General features: G+C 45.5%; 1 protein-coding gene across 1 annotated transcript in view; it reads right to left on the bottom strand.

Annotated features, from left to right (window-relative positions):
- Positions 1 to 539: 539 nt before the first annotated feature.
- The window catches only part of COL20A1 (collagen type XX alpha 1 chain), a 51,972-nt gene continuing 38,214 nt past the window's right edge, over positions 540 to 14,297 (bottom strand). The window contains exons 27-40 of the mRNA XM_083873002.1: positions 14,092 to 14,169; positions 13,360 to 13,446; positions 11,054 to 11,107; positions 10,159 to 10,254; positions 9,588 to 9,641; positions 9,188 to 9,241; positions 8,819 to 8,872; positions 7,368 to 7,439; positions 6,652 to 6,687; positions 5,302 to 5,368; positions 3,668 to 3,856; positions 2,278 to 2,355; positions 1,334 to 1,486; positions 540 to 837 (exon numbers count right to left, since the gene is read on the bottom strand). Coding sequence (XP_083729128.1) covers positions 824 to 837; positions 1,334 to 1,486; positions 2,278 to 2,355; positions 3,668 to 3,856; positions 5,302 to 5,368; positions 6,652 to 6,687; positions 7,368 to 7,439; positions 8,819 to 8,872; positions 9,188 to 9,241; positions 9,588 to 9,641; positions 10,159 to 10,254; positions 11,054 to 11,107; positions 13,360 to 13,446; positions 14,092 to 14,169 — 1,086 coding nt within the window. The 3' untranslated portion in view covers positions 540 to 823. The remainder of the gene's footprint in view (positions 838 to 1,333; positions 1,487 to 2,277; positions 2,356 to 3,667; positions 3,857 to 5,301; positions 5,369 to 6,651; positions 6,688 to 7,367; positions 7,440 to 8,818; positions 8,873 to 9,187; positions 9,242 to 9,587; positions 9,642 to 10,158; positions 10,255 to 11,053; positions 11,108 to 13,359; positions 13,447 to 14,091; positions 14,170 to 14,297) is intronic.

Below are 14,297 nucleotides of genomic sequence, written 5' to 3'. Positions count from 1 at the left end.
ATGGTTTGTTGCAGACGCATCTCAGCTGATGGCAGGGAAAGGAGTGTAACATGACAATTACCTTCATGTCATATGGGCAAAAGCCAGACTCAGAGCTGTTCAATATTCCACCTGCTAAAATGTAAAGCAGCTACTCAGCCTGCAGGAGGGAGACATGGAAAAGGCAGTAGGTTAATCCCCAGCTCCTCTCAGCACAGGGTTGTGACTCATGTAAGGCTTTGCCTGAGTTACCAAGCCCCAGAGGATTTTGTCACATCACAGTGAGGTGATCTCTGGCTGCAATGTTTGTGTACAAAACACCCCTGCAAGGAAACCATCAGCATTCTGCCAAAAGCAGCAACAGCCAAGATGGTGCTAGACTTTGCTACCTTGGCAGCCAACAGAAAATGCAGCTTTGCACCAGTGGGATTTGCTTCTTTGGTTACGAGGTGCTGCTTTTCTCTGTGCTGGAAACACAGAACAACAACTGCCAAAAAGAAACCACAAGCAGACAAATAGGCAGAAATTATCTGTTATTTCTGAGCATTTCAATACAGTATTTCTTTTTCTTGCAAGTCTGTGAGCCTGAGTGTCCAGCTGTGCCTTTTTCTGGCTGTGGGATGTGCAATGTGAGTTTGAGCCCTGCAGTTGTGCAGACAGACGGCTCAGCCAGACACAGGCTGTGGCTGTGGAGTTTGATTGACTTGTCCATACAGAAGTGATGGGGCATTAAAAAAACATAACACATCTGCTATTTGGGTTGCTGCTTCTTTTGGAGTTGTGGAGTTTTCTTCCAGAGATTTCCGGGGAAAAGTGATGTCTTCAGCTGCCTCCGCCCCAGCCATCAGGGGGCAAAATCTGTGTGTGGAAAGGATGAAGCCACTGAGCAAATGAATAAATCAGTGTCAGGGTCTGAGAAGGAATGGCACAGAATTAATCCCTTTCCTTTGTAAACCTTTTGTTCCCTGCCAGTGAATTTCTTCATCACCCTGGTCTTTGCCCCACTGAGCCTCCATGAAATGTAAATGTAGGAACTGAGGAATTATTCCTCTCTCCATCCCCCATGGAAACATTGCTGGGGACATGAAGAACTGATCCCCTGTGATCACTCCCCACCTGCTCGACCACTGCTGCAGTTTTGTGTTAATCCATGAAGGATAGCTGAGGAACAGCCCATGGAACTGGCTTTTATCCATGTGGGTTGCAGGGGGATCCCCCTGACTGCTTTGCAGAGGAGGCTTTGCAGGACTGATGGTGCCTGAAGGATGAACAGAGGTCTCTGCCTGGCTCAGGAGAAGTAACCAGGCACCAGCCATAAAATCATAACTTTTGTACTGATGTGGCCAGAACTTACCTCTTCTATCCTCATAACATCCAGAGATATCACAGTCCCCTGGGTGTCCAGGCTGCCCAGGCTGCCCTCTGACACCAGGGAAACCTGGAGGACCAACACTCCCAGGGTAACCCTTGGCACCTGGTTTCCCCTGCACAACTTCTCCTGGTGGGCCTGCAGAAGGAGAAGCACTGTCAGCTGGAGCACATCTGCTTTGGTGTATTTTCCTCCATCCTACATGGCAGGTAATTTTCTGAACATGGCTTCCTCATTTTGGTGGATAAATAGAACCTACCTGTTGGAAAACCTGTTCTGAATCCCAGTACCTGAATCTCAGTATTCTTCACCTTAAGGGTGCCCAGCTTGGCTAAAAATGGAACCTGATTACGAGAACCCCAAATCCAGCTACATGTTAAATGCAGAGAATCACCTTAACCCCAGGATCCACCCCAGAGTCATTGGGTTTTGTGTGTTTACATCTCATCTTTAGAAAATTAAATGAAGAAGAATGTGTTTGACCACACTCTTTTGACTGTGCCTGATTTGTTATGCCAGTGGCAAACTTCCCACAGATCCCAAGTAGCAGGGATCAGGGTGGAGGAGTACACCAAATCTTCACAGATTACTCACAAACCCTTATGTTCCACGAGCTGAATTTTCAGAGCTTTTATCCTCCGAGCATCTGGTCTTGCATGCAAAGAGGCAGCAAAGCTAAAACTCCCTGCACATGTCTCAGGTCTTCAAAATCCATCATCCCCTGGGAATGGGTGCCAGAGGGAAGAAGCTGCCTGGATAATCTCTTGCATTTTAGCAGAGAGGAACCATCGAGGATGCTGCCAACAGGGCTGTGGTGGATGGTGAATCCAACCCAATCCACATTCAGCTGGATGATGCTCTGAATCTGAGAGCTGGTGGCCACCACATGGCCTTGCTGGATCAATAAACAGGGGTTGTGGTCACTCTACCTGTTCTGCCTCTGGGTCCTTGGCTGCCTTCCTCACTGGCTCCAGACATCCCTTTTTCTCCTTTGGGCCCTGGGGCACCTATTCACAGACAAGAGATAAGTGTTGCTTCACTGTATGTTAAATTTCACCCTGAACTGAGGCTCCAGCTGTCTCTCCTTTTGTCAAAGTGGAGTCACAGCCCTTGGAAACACTGAGAAACATCCTTTTGCTTTCATTCAGTTTGGGCACCTGCTCTTGCTGTGACCAACAGGGCACTGATTTCTTTGATCCAAGCAGCACTGATTTGCAGCCCAATAGGGGTGGGAGTGAACATTTTTCACAGAGAAATTCATAGCAACAGTGTTACTGCACCAGCCTGAGGGTCAGGTCCACCTCTGTGCTCTTCATGTGGATCAAACAAATCACAAAGCTGAACTGCCTCTTTGACCAGGTGCTGGTTAGCCGTGATTGATGTTTTCCTGTTAAATTACTTGTGAAACCAGCACCTGTCAGAGAAAACAGGTACATTTTGACAAAATATGATTTTTCATTGTTTTAAGATGAAAATATTTTGATCAGTCATGTCCTTCAAGGTGGTTTTTCATTGAGATCCATCTTCTTCCCTCTCCTGCTTGACAGGCTGGAAAATCTGCAGGTTGTTACTCCCTTCTCTCTGAAGTGACATTTTGATAAGCTCTGCAGACACCAGCTAAGACTGACTACTGCAGGAGGAAGGAGTTAAACAGAACACTTCCAGTAACTCAGAGGTGTTAGGAAACTGCTGAAACCAATGTTTTTCTTTTTATTTTGACAGACAATTACTTGAGCCACTGACAAACATTGTCTGCGAATCCAAGCAAAGCACATTCCCACCTTTCACTCATTCGTGTGCAGTAACTGAGGCCACTTCTGAGATTACATTAATCTATTTCTTTAGTCATGTCTGATCTTTTCATTGCTGAAGCTACTGCTCCAGAAATTTACTTCCCCTTTAAAGATTGCTTCAGTTCCCTCATGCTTTCCATCAGTGTTTTCCAACACTTCTCATTTCTGCCCAAAGCTGATCTGTTCCATCACCATGTGTTCACCCAAATGGCTGCTTTTCTGTAGGAAAAGCCTCCTGCCCTCTAAAATTAAACTCTCCATCCCCCCAAGCCTGCAAATGGTGCTAAACTGGCCTTTCCTTCCATGCAGAGCTTGACAATAGAGTGGGATGCATCTGGCTTCTCCCTGCTTGTTGAGATTTATAATTTGGGTCTCTCTTCCTAGAATGGAGAAGTCCAAAAGGAAAACAGCAATGAAATGAGATAATATCATAGATTATCTATACAGTACTGCTTGAGGCACTGAGATGTTTAGTTAAAGTATCAAAGATGCAGTGAAAAATGCTTAAGAACACTTCTGTCCTTACCTCTCTCTCCTGGGTACCCATCTTTGCCTGGCTGACCAGGGGGGCCATTCTCTCCTCTTTCTCCACTGTTCCCAGGTGGGCCTGGAGGACCTGGTGGTCCTGGTTCTCCTGGTTTTAACCTTTCCTCCCAAATGGGAACTGGCTTCCTTGCATGTTCATGTATGAATGAATCAAATTTCAACACATGAGCTGAGAAGGCAAGACAGAAAATAAACGTTTCCTTGGCTGGGAAATTCAGACAAGAGATAAAAATCAAAGGATTTTGTCTAAAAAGGTACTTAGAATGATCAGCTAGTGCTAAAGAGCTGTCAGTCCAGACTGAGAAGGGCAGAAGATGAAGATGGGCAGCTGAGTGATGACTTTGCTGCCTGACCTTGGACAAGGCACTGCTTCTCTCTGTGCATCACAGCACAGGAGCTTTACAGAACTGCCTCGCCTCGGGAGGAACCGGCACGTATCGCTGAAAGAATAATTTCTCCCAAATTAGTTTCAAGCTATTTCCATTTAAGAAGCAAAAGAGGCTTTGCAAAACACCAAAGAGTTTTGCAGATAAATATTTTGCAGGTCTTTTCTGTGCTCATGCCACCCGATAAAGCCAAAGCAGTGCTTAGAGCCTGAGATGGGATGTCTGCTGTTCATGGTGCTCAGCAGGGAACAGGGTGCTGGGAGCTGCTGGGATCACTACAGCTTCAGGCTGTCTCTCCTCTGGTTTCCCACTTCTGGAGAGTCACAGGATCACAGAATCACAGCCTGGGTCGGGTTGGAAGGGACCTTAAACTCATCTTGTTCCACGCTCTGCCATGGGCAGGGACACCTTCCATAGACCAAGCCCCATCCAACTTGGCCTTGGACACTTCCAGGGATGGAACAGCCACAGCTTCTCTGGGCACCCTGTGCCAGAGCCTCACCTCCCTCACAAGGAACAATTTAATATCTGATATTGTTAGGAAAGATGGGACATGAAGGGCTTGCGGGTATGATTGTCTGGTAAGAAATACTGGAGATGTAAAACCTGTGAGTGAAATAGAAATGAAGGCCAGCTTTGAGATGTGATCATGGCAGGCAGGAAGATGGTGATTAGATGGAGATGGGTTGAAGGACAGAAAACAAAAGGACCCAAAGGTGTAGCCCCTCTCCACACTGCCAAGGTATCGGGGAAAAGGTAGATAAGAAAAGTAGTTTTTAGAGTTTGGAATATAGGATGATATGGTAATATAGTAGTTCTCATAGGCTGCATGCAAAGTTTGTAGGTTTTGTATCTCGCGCCAGTTGGTCACTGTAAATTAGAATATTCAACACAAAAGGAGATATAATGGATTGTAACAAGGTCCTTGCTCTCTTACCTCCCTTACCTCTCTTATCTTACCTCTCTTGCCTCTTTACCCTCTCTCTCTCTCCCTCTCTCTTTGGGGCTTCCCTCCAGCCCAGGCTGGTGGCTGAAGGCAAAGCCCTTTTTACCCACCACCCTTGCAATAAAACCACGAGTCCCTAGAATATCTCAGGTCTGTAGAGTTCCTTCTCCTTGCTGTCCACGGATGCTCCTACATGATGTAAATCCAATCCTTCAGCTTACAGCCATTCCCCCATCCCATCACCACACGAACACGCTCAGGAGCTGGGTTGGTTGTACTCACTCTGAATCATCCGCTCACAAGCCTGGCTAACGAGCTGGTAAATTGTGGCCAAAGACTGTGGTTCCCCCTAAAACGAAGCATATTTTTTTTTAATTAAGAAAAAAAAGAGGAAGTATTAATATCTTTTAGAAAGGATCGATCTCATCATGCATGATAGCTTTCAGCCCATTCATTTTCTCAGCTTGAGTTCCAGAGATATTAATTACTGTGAAATGCAGCTCTATTTATTTATCACGAAGCACTGAAACCAGAAAATTGAAATTGGAAACATCAATAATTGCATTTCTCCTGCACATCAAAAGGCCCGGACCGAATCTAAATAAATACCAAAAAAGGGAGAGCAAATTTCACCCTCAAATTTTATCAGAAAAGATGCTAAGTCTATAACTCAGTGTTCTGTGATATGTAAAACATTTAGTATGATCAGATATTACAATGTCCTATCTTTGACTCCATCTTCTATGAATATTGATTATTACTGTATTTTGAATAAATCATATATGATGGGCCCTTCAGAAAGTTTTAGTAAATTAGGGAAAAGCGATAAAAATGCAAAAACCTGCTTAAAAATAAACTCTGACTGTGAAAATTCATACCTAATGGACCTACTTCCAGAACTGTTTATAAAACAGACATCTCTGGCTGGATCACAGTGCAGATAATCCAGGCTTAAAAACTGCTCTGTTCAATACCCAAAGGAGGGGGAAATTGAGAGTTCCAGTGTAAAAAAAAGGTTAGAAAAGGAAAAGCTGGTAGGATTGGAAGGAGAATACTCTTAAAAATTATAATTCTGAGGCATTAACTTGAGACAAAACTACCTAATCCCTGTCTGAAGACAAATTTGCATAAGTCAGTCTTGGCAATGACTCCTACAAAGTCATGGCATTTTGATTTAACCAGAAGTCAGGACAAGAAAAACTTGGAAAACTTCTTTTCCCAACGAAATAACCTTCCAAGGCAGTGTGGATGTCCTGACTGCCCAGGGTTCTGTGCTGGGGCACGGACAATGATTATTACAAATGAGTCCCCTTTTCCAGCACATTAAACCAGAACAAAGTGGAGCCAAGTGGGTTTGGTTTTTCCCTTCTCAGCAAAGAACAGATTTGCATTTGACATTTCTGCTTCATTACTGCAAGTGATACTAAAGAGCTCCTGTCTGCTGTGGGATTATTGATACCCCACCAGCCCAGCCTGTGCAGGTGGAAGGAAAGGCAACAAGCAATAGGTACAACCAACATTAGGAGAGGTTCTGCTGGTAACTGTAAGTAAAGGTTGCAATTCAGGATACCACACCCACTCTTTTGAGGGTATGATGCACTGACAGTGTCATCCAGCCCCAGAAAAACTCACTTTCTCTCCTCTTTCTCCTTTGGGACCTGGCAACCCCTGTACAAAAAACAAAAAATAATAAAAAAATAAGTCTAAAGAAAGGAAGAACAGAAAACAAACAAAGGAATTCAGTGGAGGTGTGGGTTACATTAGTGGAATGTGGAGCACAAAGGTTCTTTCTCACACTCTTGTAGTTTCCTTGACCTCATTGCAGTGATTGTAAGAGCTTTAAGTCCATACTTAAAAGTGTGAACTCATACTCAAACACTTTGTTTTTTTTAAAAAATAATAATTAATCAGTAACTGGAGCAGTGGGATAAGCACCGTCCACAGGGATGCAGAAATTTCTCAGATGAGCTCTTATAACAGATTTCCCAACAGGACACAGGTTTTTAACATCTGAAGAGGAGAAATGCCTGTGACATTTAGATCTGTGGTTTTACCTACAAGCTCAGGAGTGACTTTCTTGCTTTATTCTAGAATCTTACACCAGAAATTTGTTTAGATTTTGTGTAGCAGGTGAAGCTGCAGAGGGAGAAGGGAGGTGGGATTTGTTGAAGGCTTTACTGACAGATCAGTAGCCTGGGCTCTGAATGCCCAGACATCTCCTTAGGAAGGATGAGTGTGAATTTAAACCATTCTTCAGAGTCTGAGGCAGAATTGCACTGGGAACAGATCATTTCCATTCAATTATTCCATATCTTGGCCTTCTTTGAGACCCAAAAGCAGAAACTTACTGTTGGCCCAACATCCCCCGGCGGTCCCTTCTCGCCGCTGCTGCCTCGGGTGCCTGTGGCTCCTTGGAAACCCTGCAGACATTACAGATTAAATATCCAGTTATTTCCTAACTTTTTTTCCTGCTCAAGGGCTCCAGGGGCACCCATGGTGGGAATTTAGAGGACTCCAGCAAGGGAACAGCAGCCTTAAGTTTCCTGTCCAGCCACGAGCCCACTGTTGAAAGCACATCGTGTGTGAGTCATGCTCACGTCATTTCCCATCACCATCTCAGTTATGGCCAAGACAGCAAAGCTGAGTTTTGCCAACAAACTGAAATGTAGTTTATACCCTACAGGCTTTTGATCTTTTACTGTATATTCAGATTTAGACATAGCCTAGAGCACAGCCCTCTTCTTCAGCCTCCCAATAGCACATGGTTGTTTTATTTTTCCTTTAAAGCCTGTGCTGGCCTCTAATACTTTACAACATCAACAGCAGCTTAGAGAGTGTGAAGTGCCTTCTGTGGTCATCTCCTCTTTGTGAACTGTCTGTGCCTTCTGGAGCCATAAAGGGAAGCAAAAAAAAAAATCAGCCAAAAACAACTAGGAGAAATATTTTGTTTTAGACCTCTCCAGCTACTATATTTAAACTCAGTAGATATTAGCAACTTTTCTGAGCAGTGAAAATGAGAAAAGTTTTCAAGGCAGCACCAGAACAGCTTCCAGTGCTTGCTCTGAAGGTGACAGTGCTCCCATCATATTTAAAAAGCTGAGGCTCAATCCTGCCAGCTCCTTATATTCCCAGGATGAACAAGTCAAAGTTATGAGCTGAATTCAACCTTGTCTCCTATAAATAACTTAGCACAACCACTGCCAAATTCCTTATAATTCAGTGGTAAGACTCAGCTGTGAGATTCAGCTGTGAGAATCAGTAACTTATCAGGACCCCCAGCCATCAACTAAACCCAAATCTGGTTCAGTTTCCATATTAAAATGAAGTGTTCCTGTGGTGCCTTCCAATTAGGAGCTGTAAATCAACAGATCTAAAAATCCTGCTACCCTGGGCATGACAGAGTGCAACTACATTCATCTCCATCCAGCCCTGGCAGCAGATACTGGCAGTGAGGTGGGGAAAAAACCTTTCCCACTGCCTGCATCCTCCAGCTCCTGCTGATTTCAGTCTAACAAGCCAAATCCAACTCAACCCAACAGCTGGAGAACAGTAGTGTCAGGAAAGTGAAAATAGCAAAATAAAAATCTCCTCACTGGGATGAAGCTTCTTCAGGACTCGCCAGAGGAAGGCAAGGATTTTCTTCTTACAGAGAGTGGCAGGGAAAGGGGCACCTGCACAATGTTCCAGGTGTTCCCTGTGGTACCCTGGGAAGGGGATTTGCCCTGACACTTCCAGGTGAAAGCAGAAAACTCTGCTGAGGAGCAGATTTCAGAGTGCATCACTCACAGGGAGTACTCACCCTTGGTCCAGGAGGTCCTGGAGGCCCAGCTGTGCCTTCTAGTCCCCTCACCCCCTGCAAAGCCAAATCCAGTCATTTACTAACAAGAGGATTTTAGGAGACCTCATCAGCAGTGAGATGTTTTCCCATGTGCTGCTTTTAACAGGAACTTGCTAAAGATGGATAAAAAAAGCACCTGTTAAGCAGCAAGAAGAGCAGTATCTGCTCAAATTTGGCCAGACCTGAAATAATCACATTTTTTCCCCCAATCCCTGTGGGTTTGTGAAAAGATTATTCACTTCTGCACTGAGTGCATTTGGTCTCTGCTGGGACACTCCCAGCAGATTTTTAGGCAGCCATGCATAAAACCTCAGGGGTGAGATGTTTTACCTTTGCACCTTGAAGTCCATCCCTGCCTGGAGCTCCCTGCACACCAGGAATGCCCTGTAAATCAGAAATGCTGGGTAAAGTCAGCATATGATTGTCATTGCCCTAATTCATCTTGTAACAGAGGACAGAAGAGAAAGGTCAAAGAAGAAGGAGAGTTATTCATTACATAGAGGAAAGACTGTTATCCCAGCTTTAATTCCATCATATCCAGCTTCCAGATAGGTCTATCTCTCTAACACCAAGTGACTCAGTTTCCCCTGGGAAAGTGATGGCAATCCAAAATGACAGACAGTTTCCAAGCAGACAAGAGCAGCAACTTTTCAGACTTGCTTAAAGTAGCTACTCAGAAGAAAAAGGGCAAATCTTTGGGACAAATAGAAGGAGTGGTGTTTACCATTACCTGCATGCCAGGGATTCCAGTGTCTCCTTTCTCTCCTTTAATTCCTGGTGGCCCCTTGGATTAAAACAGAAGCACACAGTCGGGTGTGTGGCAGAACCCTTTAAAGCAAAGAGCATCCTGCTGCTCCACATCCATGTCCCAGGTTGTTCCTGCTCCCTGCAGTGTTCCAGGGTAATTTACAGCCACAGCATGTGCACAGGGATTCTGCCATCCCAGACATGTGGCAGCCCTTGCCACTACTCCCTGCCAAGCAATGATGATCACTGGAAAGAGAAATGCCTGAATATTCATAGAATATCCTGAGTTGGAAGGGACCCCACTGGGCTGCTTTCAATAAAAGCCCATTAAGGAGAGTCTGGACAAAAGCAGGCTTTGGCCAGAATGATTAAGTGCAGGGCCTCGTCAGCATAAAACCCTCTGATTGTCATCTCTCCCTCTGCAGCTGTTCAGCTGCTGGTGAGGGGGATGTAAATTCATAAATCACAGCACTGGCACCCATTTCTGAGACAGGCTCTAACTGTGAAGAGCAAAGAGAGAGTGAAAGAAAAAGACAATGGAAGAGGTGACATACCATAGGGCCCTGAACTGTGATTCCTTGGGAACCTGGAGAGCCTTGCTGGCCACTGGGACCTGCTGGTCCTACTTGTCCAGGGGGGCCTGGTTCACCCTGAAAGCAAAGAAAGGAAACAATCACAGGGGAAGGAAGTGTTGGTGCCTGGTCTCCTCATGGGCTGCACTGCACAGCCTGGGTCAGCATGAAGCGTCTATAGAATTCAGGATTAAATTGGGGCACTGAGGCATTTCCAGCAACCTCAGCTGCCTTTGTAGTTTAGGTCCAAGATTTAGGTCCATCTTTCATGAGAGCAGACAGCAAAGCTGCAGAGGTGCTTTGCAGAGCACAATTCACCTTCCCAAGCAGTTATTCAAGGTGGTCAGAAATCAAAGGGAAATGTTCCTTAGGCCATTTCTGAGATCTGTGTCCATTCTCATCCCTTCCCCCAAACCTTTCCCCTGCAGCCATGCTGCTTTCCCAGATATCACCCCCCAAAAAATGGGACCAGTGGACTGCTCTGGCTCTGCCCTGTGCTGATCCATGGAGCTGTGAACATTTGCACCAGGGTTTGCTCCAGTCTCCAGGGCTGTGGATTCAGACCCAGCCATTCCCCATGCTCACCTCAGGGTTCCCTCTCTGCCTCCCTCCTCACACTGCTCTGTCCCAGGGCAGCACCAGTGTGTCTGGTCAGGAGATTTGGCAGCAACAGCAACCACAGCCCAGCTGCTCTCAGAGGACACTGCTGACCATGTACAGTGCATTAATTCAGCACAATCAGGCTCATCATCTCAATTTCCAAAGCCCGACTGAACATTTAATTAATAATAAGTGATCCCCATCCTCCTTGCTGTGTTGTTGAGACTGTTTGGGCTCAGCTTGGTGCAGTGAGATAATCTCCAGCCTAAGGACTCACCTTGGGTCCTGGCTCCCCCTGCTCCCCCTGAGGTCCTCTCCTCCCAGGGCTGCCCTGCCAGGGGGACACAAAGAACAGCATCATATTTATTGCACTCTAACCTGGGGGACAAGAACTCTGTGCACTTCACTGCCCCACACCAAAAGATATTTCCTCTCCCACAGAGCTCAAAATAAACAGAGACAAGAAGAAAATTGATTGAGTTGTCCAGGAAAGGCAGGAAAGGGAAGAAGAAAACAACAGCCCAGCCCCTCCATGGCCAGCACTGGGAGCACAGCACTTATTCCCAGCAGAGAGAGATAAAATTACAACCTGTTTAACCTCCCTCCAGCTCCCTCTCTGAGACAATGTCTCATATGGACATGGGAACACTCTTGAGAAGGAAGAAAAGGGTGCTCACATCTACACTCCTTTGGAATTTAACTTTTACAGGTTTCACACTCCTCACCCCAGAACTGACATGTGCTGAGACCAGGGACAGACCTGGCTCTGGGAGACCTGGCTTAGCTCTGCCTCTGCCTGACTCTGGGTGGGGAGAAGAAACCAGCCTTCTGGCATGAACTCATTTTGTGTGAATTTTTGATGTCTTAATCTGAATATTGCTATTCTTGAATCCAAAAAAAAAAAAAAAAAAAACCCATGAATTTGAATTGAGAAGCACAGGCTGGGAAATTTGGGAAAGGTGCTTTCAGAAGTTCCCAGAATCTCATTTCAGAAGCCAGCTGGATCTCGTCAGACACACTCATTAAGGACAGTGATAAATACAAGGTGGGACATGTCTTGTTAACTGGAGTTTTAAAAATAGCAGTGAGTGCTGTGGTAACTGCAGCAAATTACAAGGGTTCAGTGGTGTGAGGAGAAGGTTATGTGTCAAAACCCGATTTCCTCTAATGCTTTAAAGAGTCTTGCTCTTTAAGGAGTTGTCTGTGGAGATACTTAAACCACAGGGCAATGCAAGCTGGTAATTATGCACTTAGGATATTGGAGCAAACTGTGACAGTGGAGTGTGCTGTTAATTAAACTTCCACCAGAACGAGCAAGTAATTACTCTGCAATGAGGCACTCTCCTTGCACAGAACTGAACTCACAGCTAAACCACAGGTCAGTGCAGGAGGTGATCTGAGACCTTTTCACTTGAAAAAAGGGGCAAATATTTCCATCATTGTCATTTTCCAGGGGAAAAGCACCTGGAGTGGTTGAACTGAGGTGCTCTGGACAGGCTGTCCGCCAGGTTTCAGCTGCCTTGTGCAAATCAAATATTCTTCCCCAGATTTTCAAAAAGCAAAATTTTTAATAACTGCTTCCTAGTGTTTAACAGGAATAGTTTCTTCTGGGATTTAAGCCCATGACAGCTTTCCCACATCCATAATGGAATTTATAGGCAGAATTTATGCCCTTTTTCCTGAGCATTCTGCATATGTAATGGCTGTTTTCTCTTCCCTCTCATTTCTTCAGGGTTTTTTTGCAAGTGAAATTCACTGAACAGAAAGAGAGCTTTGGGGACAGACAGGATAGCAAAGTCTCCCCTTTCTCTTTACACTGTCCACCCACACAGACACTTACAAGGCTCCAATTTAACACAGCATCCAGATAGGAAGATTTTTTTGGTGAGTTGATTTTTTTTTTCCCTTAAATTTACAGAGAGTTTCAGAGCCTCCAATCCATGAAATCTCTGCAGACACTGAGGGTGACCTGTCCTCCTCTCCTAAGAGGATTAATGTGGAACCAGGAGCTGCTCAGCCTGTTCCCAGCTGCAGCTGTTGCGCTGCCAACTCTCCATCTCCCCATTTCATCACCATCCAAAATCCAAAGGGAAACTCTCAGCCTTGCCCTGGAAAAGCTCCTTGAGTTGGGATGAGAGGAAATGGCCTCAAGTTGCACCAGGGGAGTTTTAGATTAGATATGAGGATAAAACTTTCTTCACCAAAAAGGCTGTCAAGCCCTGGCACAGACTGCTCAGGGCAGGGGTGGAGTCACCATTGCTGCAGGGATTTAAAAGGTGAGATGGGAGGTGGTTTAGAGTTGGGGATGTGGCTTAGAGTGAGATGTGGGGTGGTTTAGATCTGGGGATGTGGTTTAGAGTGAGATGGGAGGTTGTTTAGAGCTGGGGACATGGTTTAGAGCTGGGCTTGGCAGCCCTGATTAATGGGTGAACTCAATGATCTTTAGGATCTTTCCCAACCTGAACGATTCTGTGATTCTAAAACCTCCCAGAGCCCCAGGGGTGTTCCCCATGTGCCCAACACACCGTGAGAAATGAAGCAGCAGCAGCACATGCAACACACTGGGTGGGAGAGGGAACTTACAGGGGGCCCTGGGGGTCCTGGCAAGCCTGGGCGCCCAGAGGTGCAAGAACAGGCAGGAGCCAAGGTAGGGCAGGTGTCTTCATCCCTCTGAAATTAAATCAAGCCAAAACCAGTCATGAGAAGCTGCACAGCAAGAGCAGGATGGATCACAAGCACAGCACTCAGCGTTTCAAAATTCAGTCTTTTACTTGAAGAAAATCAGAATTTTTTTTCTCCTCCACTGAGTGATTTTTGTGAGCAATCGAGTGCTTCATTTTTTCTGTTGAATAACAAATGTAGGGAAAAGAAAAAAAAAAAAAAAAACATGAACCAGCCCTGCCTGCAATGTGCAAAAACACATATTGGAAGATAATTTTCTCCTTTCTACATATTTATACACCCCACATAGCAGCTCTCTGTGTTGAGCAGAGAAGTGAAAGGAAGAGTGGGGGATGTTGTGCCTCGGGGCTGAGATGGCAGCAAAGCTGTTGGGCTGCCAGGGCTCCTGGATGAGGTCGTGCCAGGGAAAATATGCACTGCACCAGGATTGGAAGCTTTCATTCTTTTTGAAGCAAACATAGTTTTGTTTATTTCACCAAGAACCACGCTGATGTTACTCCCAAGTGGAAAAAAAAAAAAATGCTTTCCCTTTAAAGTCTATCAAAATAATTTGAAGTGTCACTTCAGTGCCCTGGACTGGTTCCATCCTCCCCAGCCTCCTGTCAATGAGCAGAGCAGTGCCCCTTGTCTTACCAGTGCAGGGAGATCACAGCATCTGTCCTGCTCTGCCCCCACACTGCTGCACAGGATCTGCAGAGACTGCAGCTGGAACTGGGGGGAAAAAAGAGTTTGATAAGAAAGTAGCATTGGCTCCCACCACCCATCACCAAATCCTATGAAGTTCAAGTGATAAAAACAAACTTCGGGTATGATTTGACAGGATTCTTCTGTGTGATCCC

This window comes from Zosterops lateralis (assembly GCF_965231275.1).
Source record: "Zosterops lateralis genome assembly, chromosome: 16".
Taxonomy (NCBI): domain Eukaryota; kingdom Metazoa; phylum Chordata; class Aves; order Passeriformes; family Zosteropidae; genus Zosterops; species Zosterops lateralis.
This window is presented reverse-complemented; position numbering and strand designations above follow the sequence as displayed.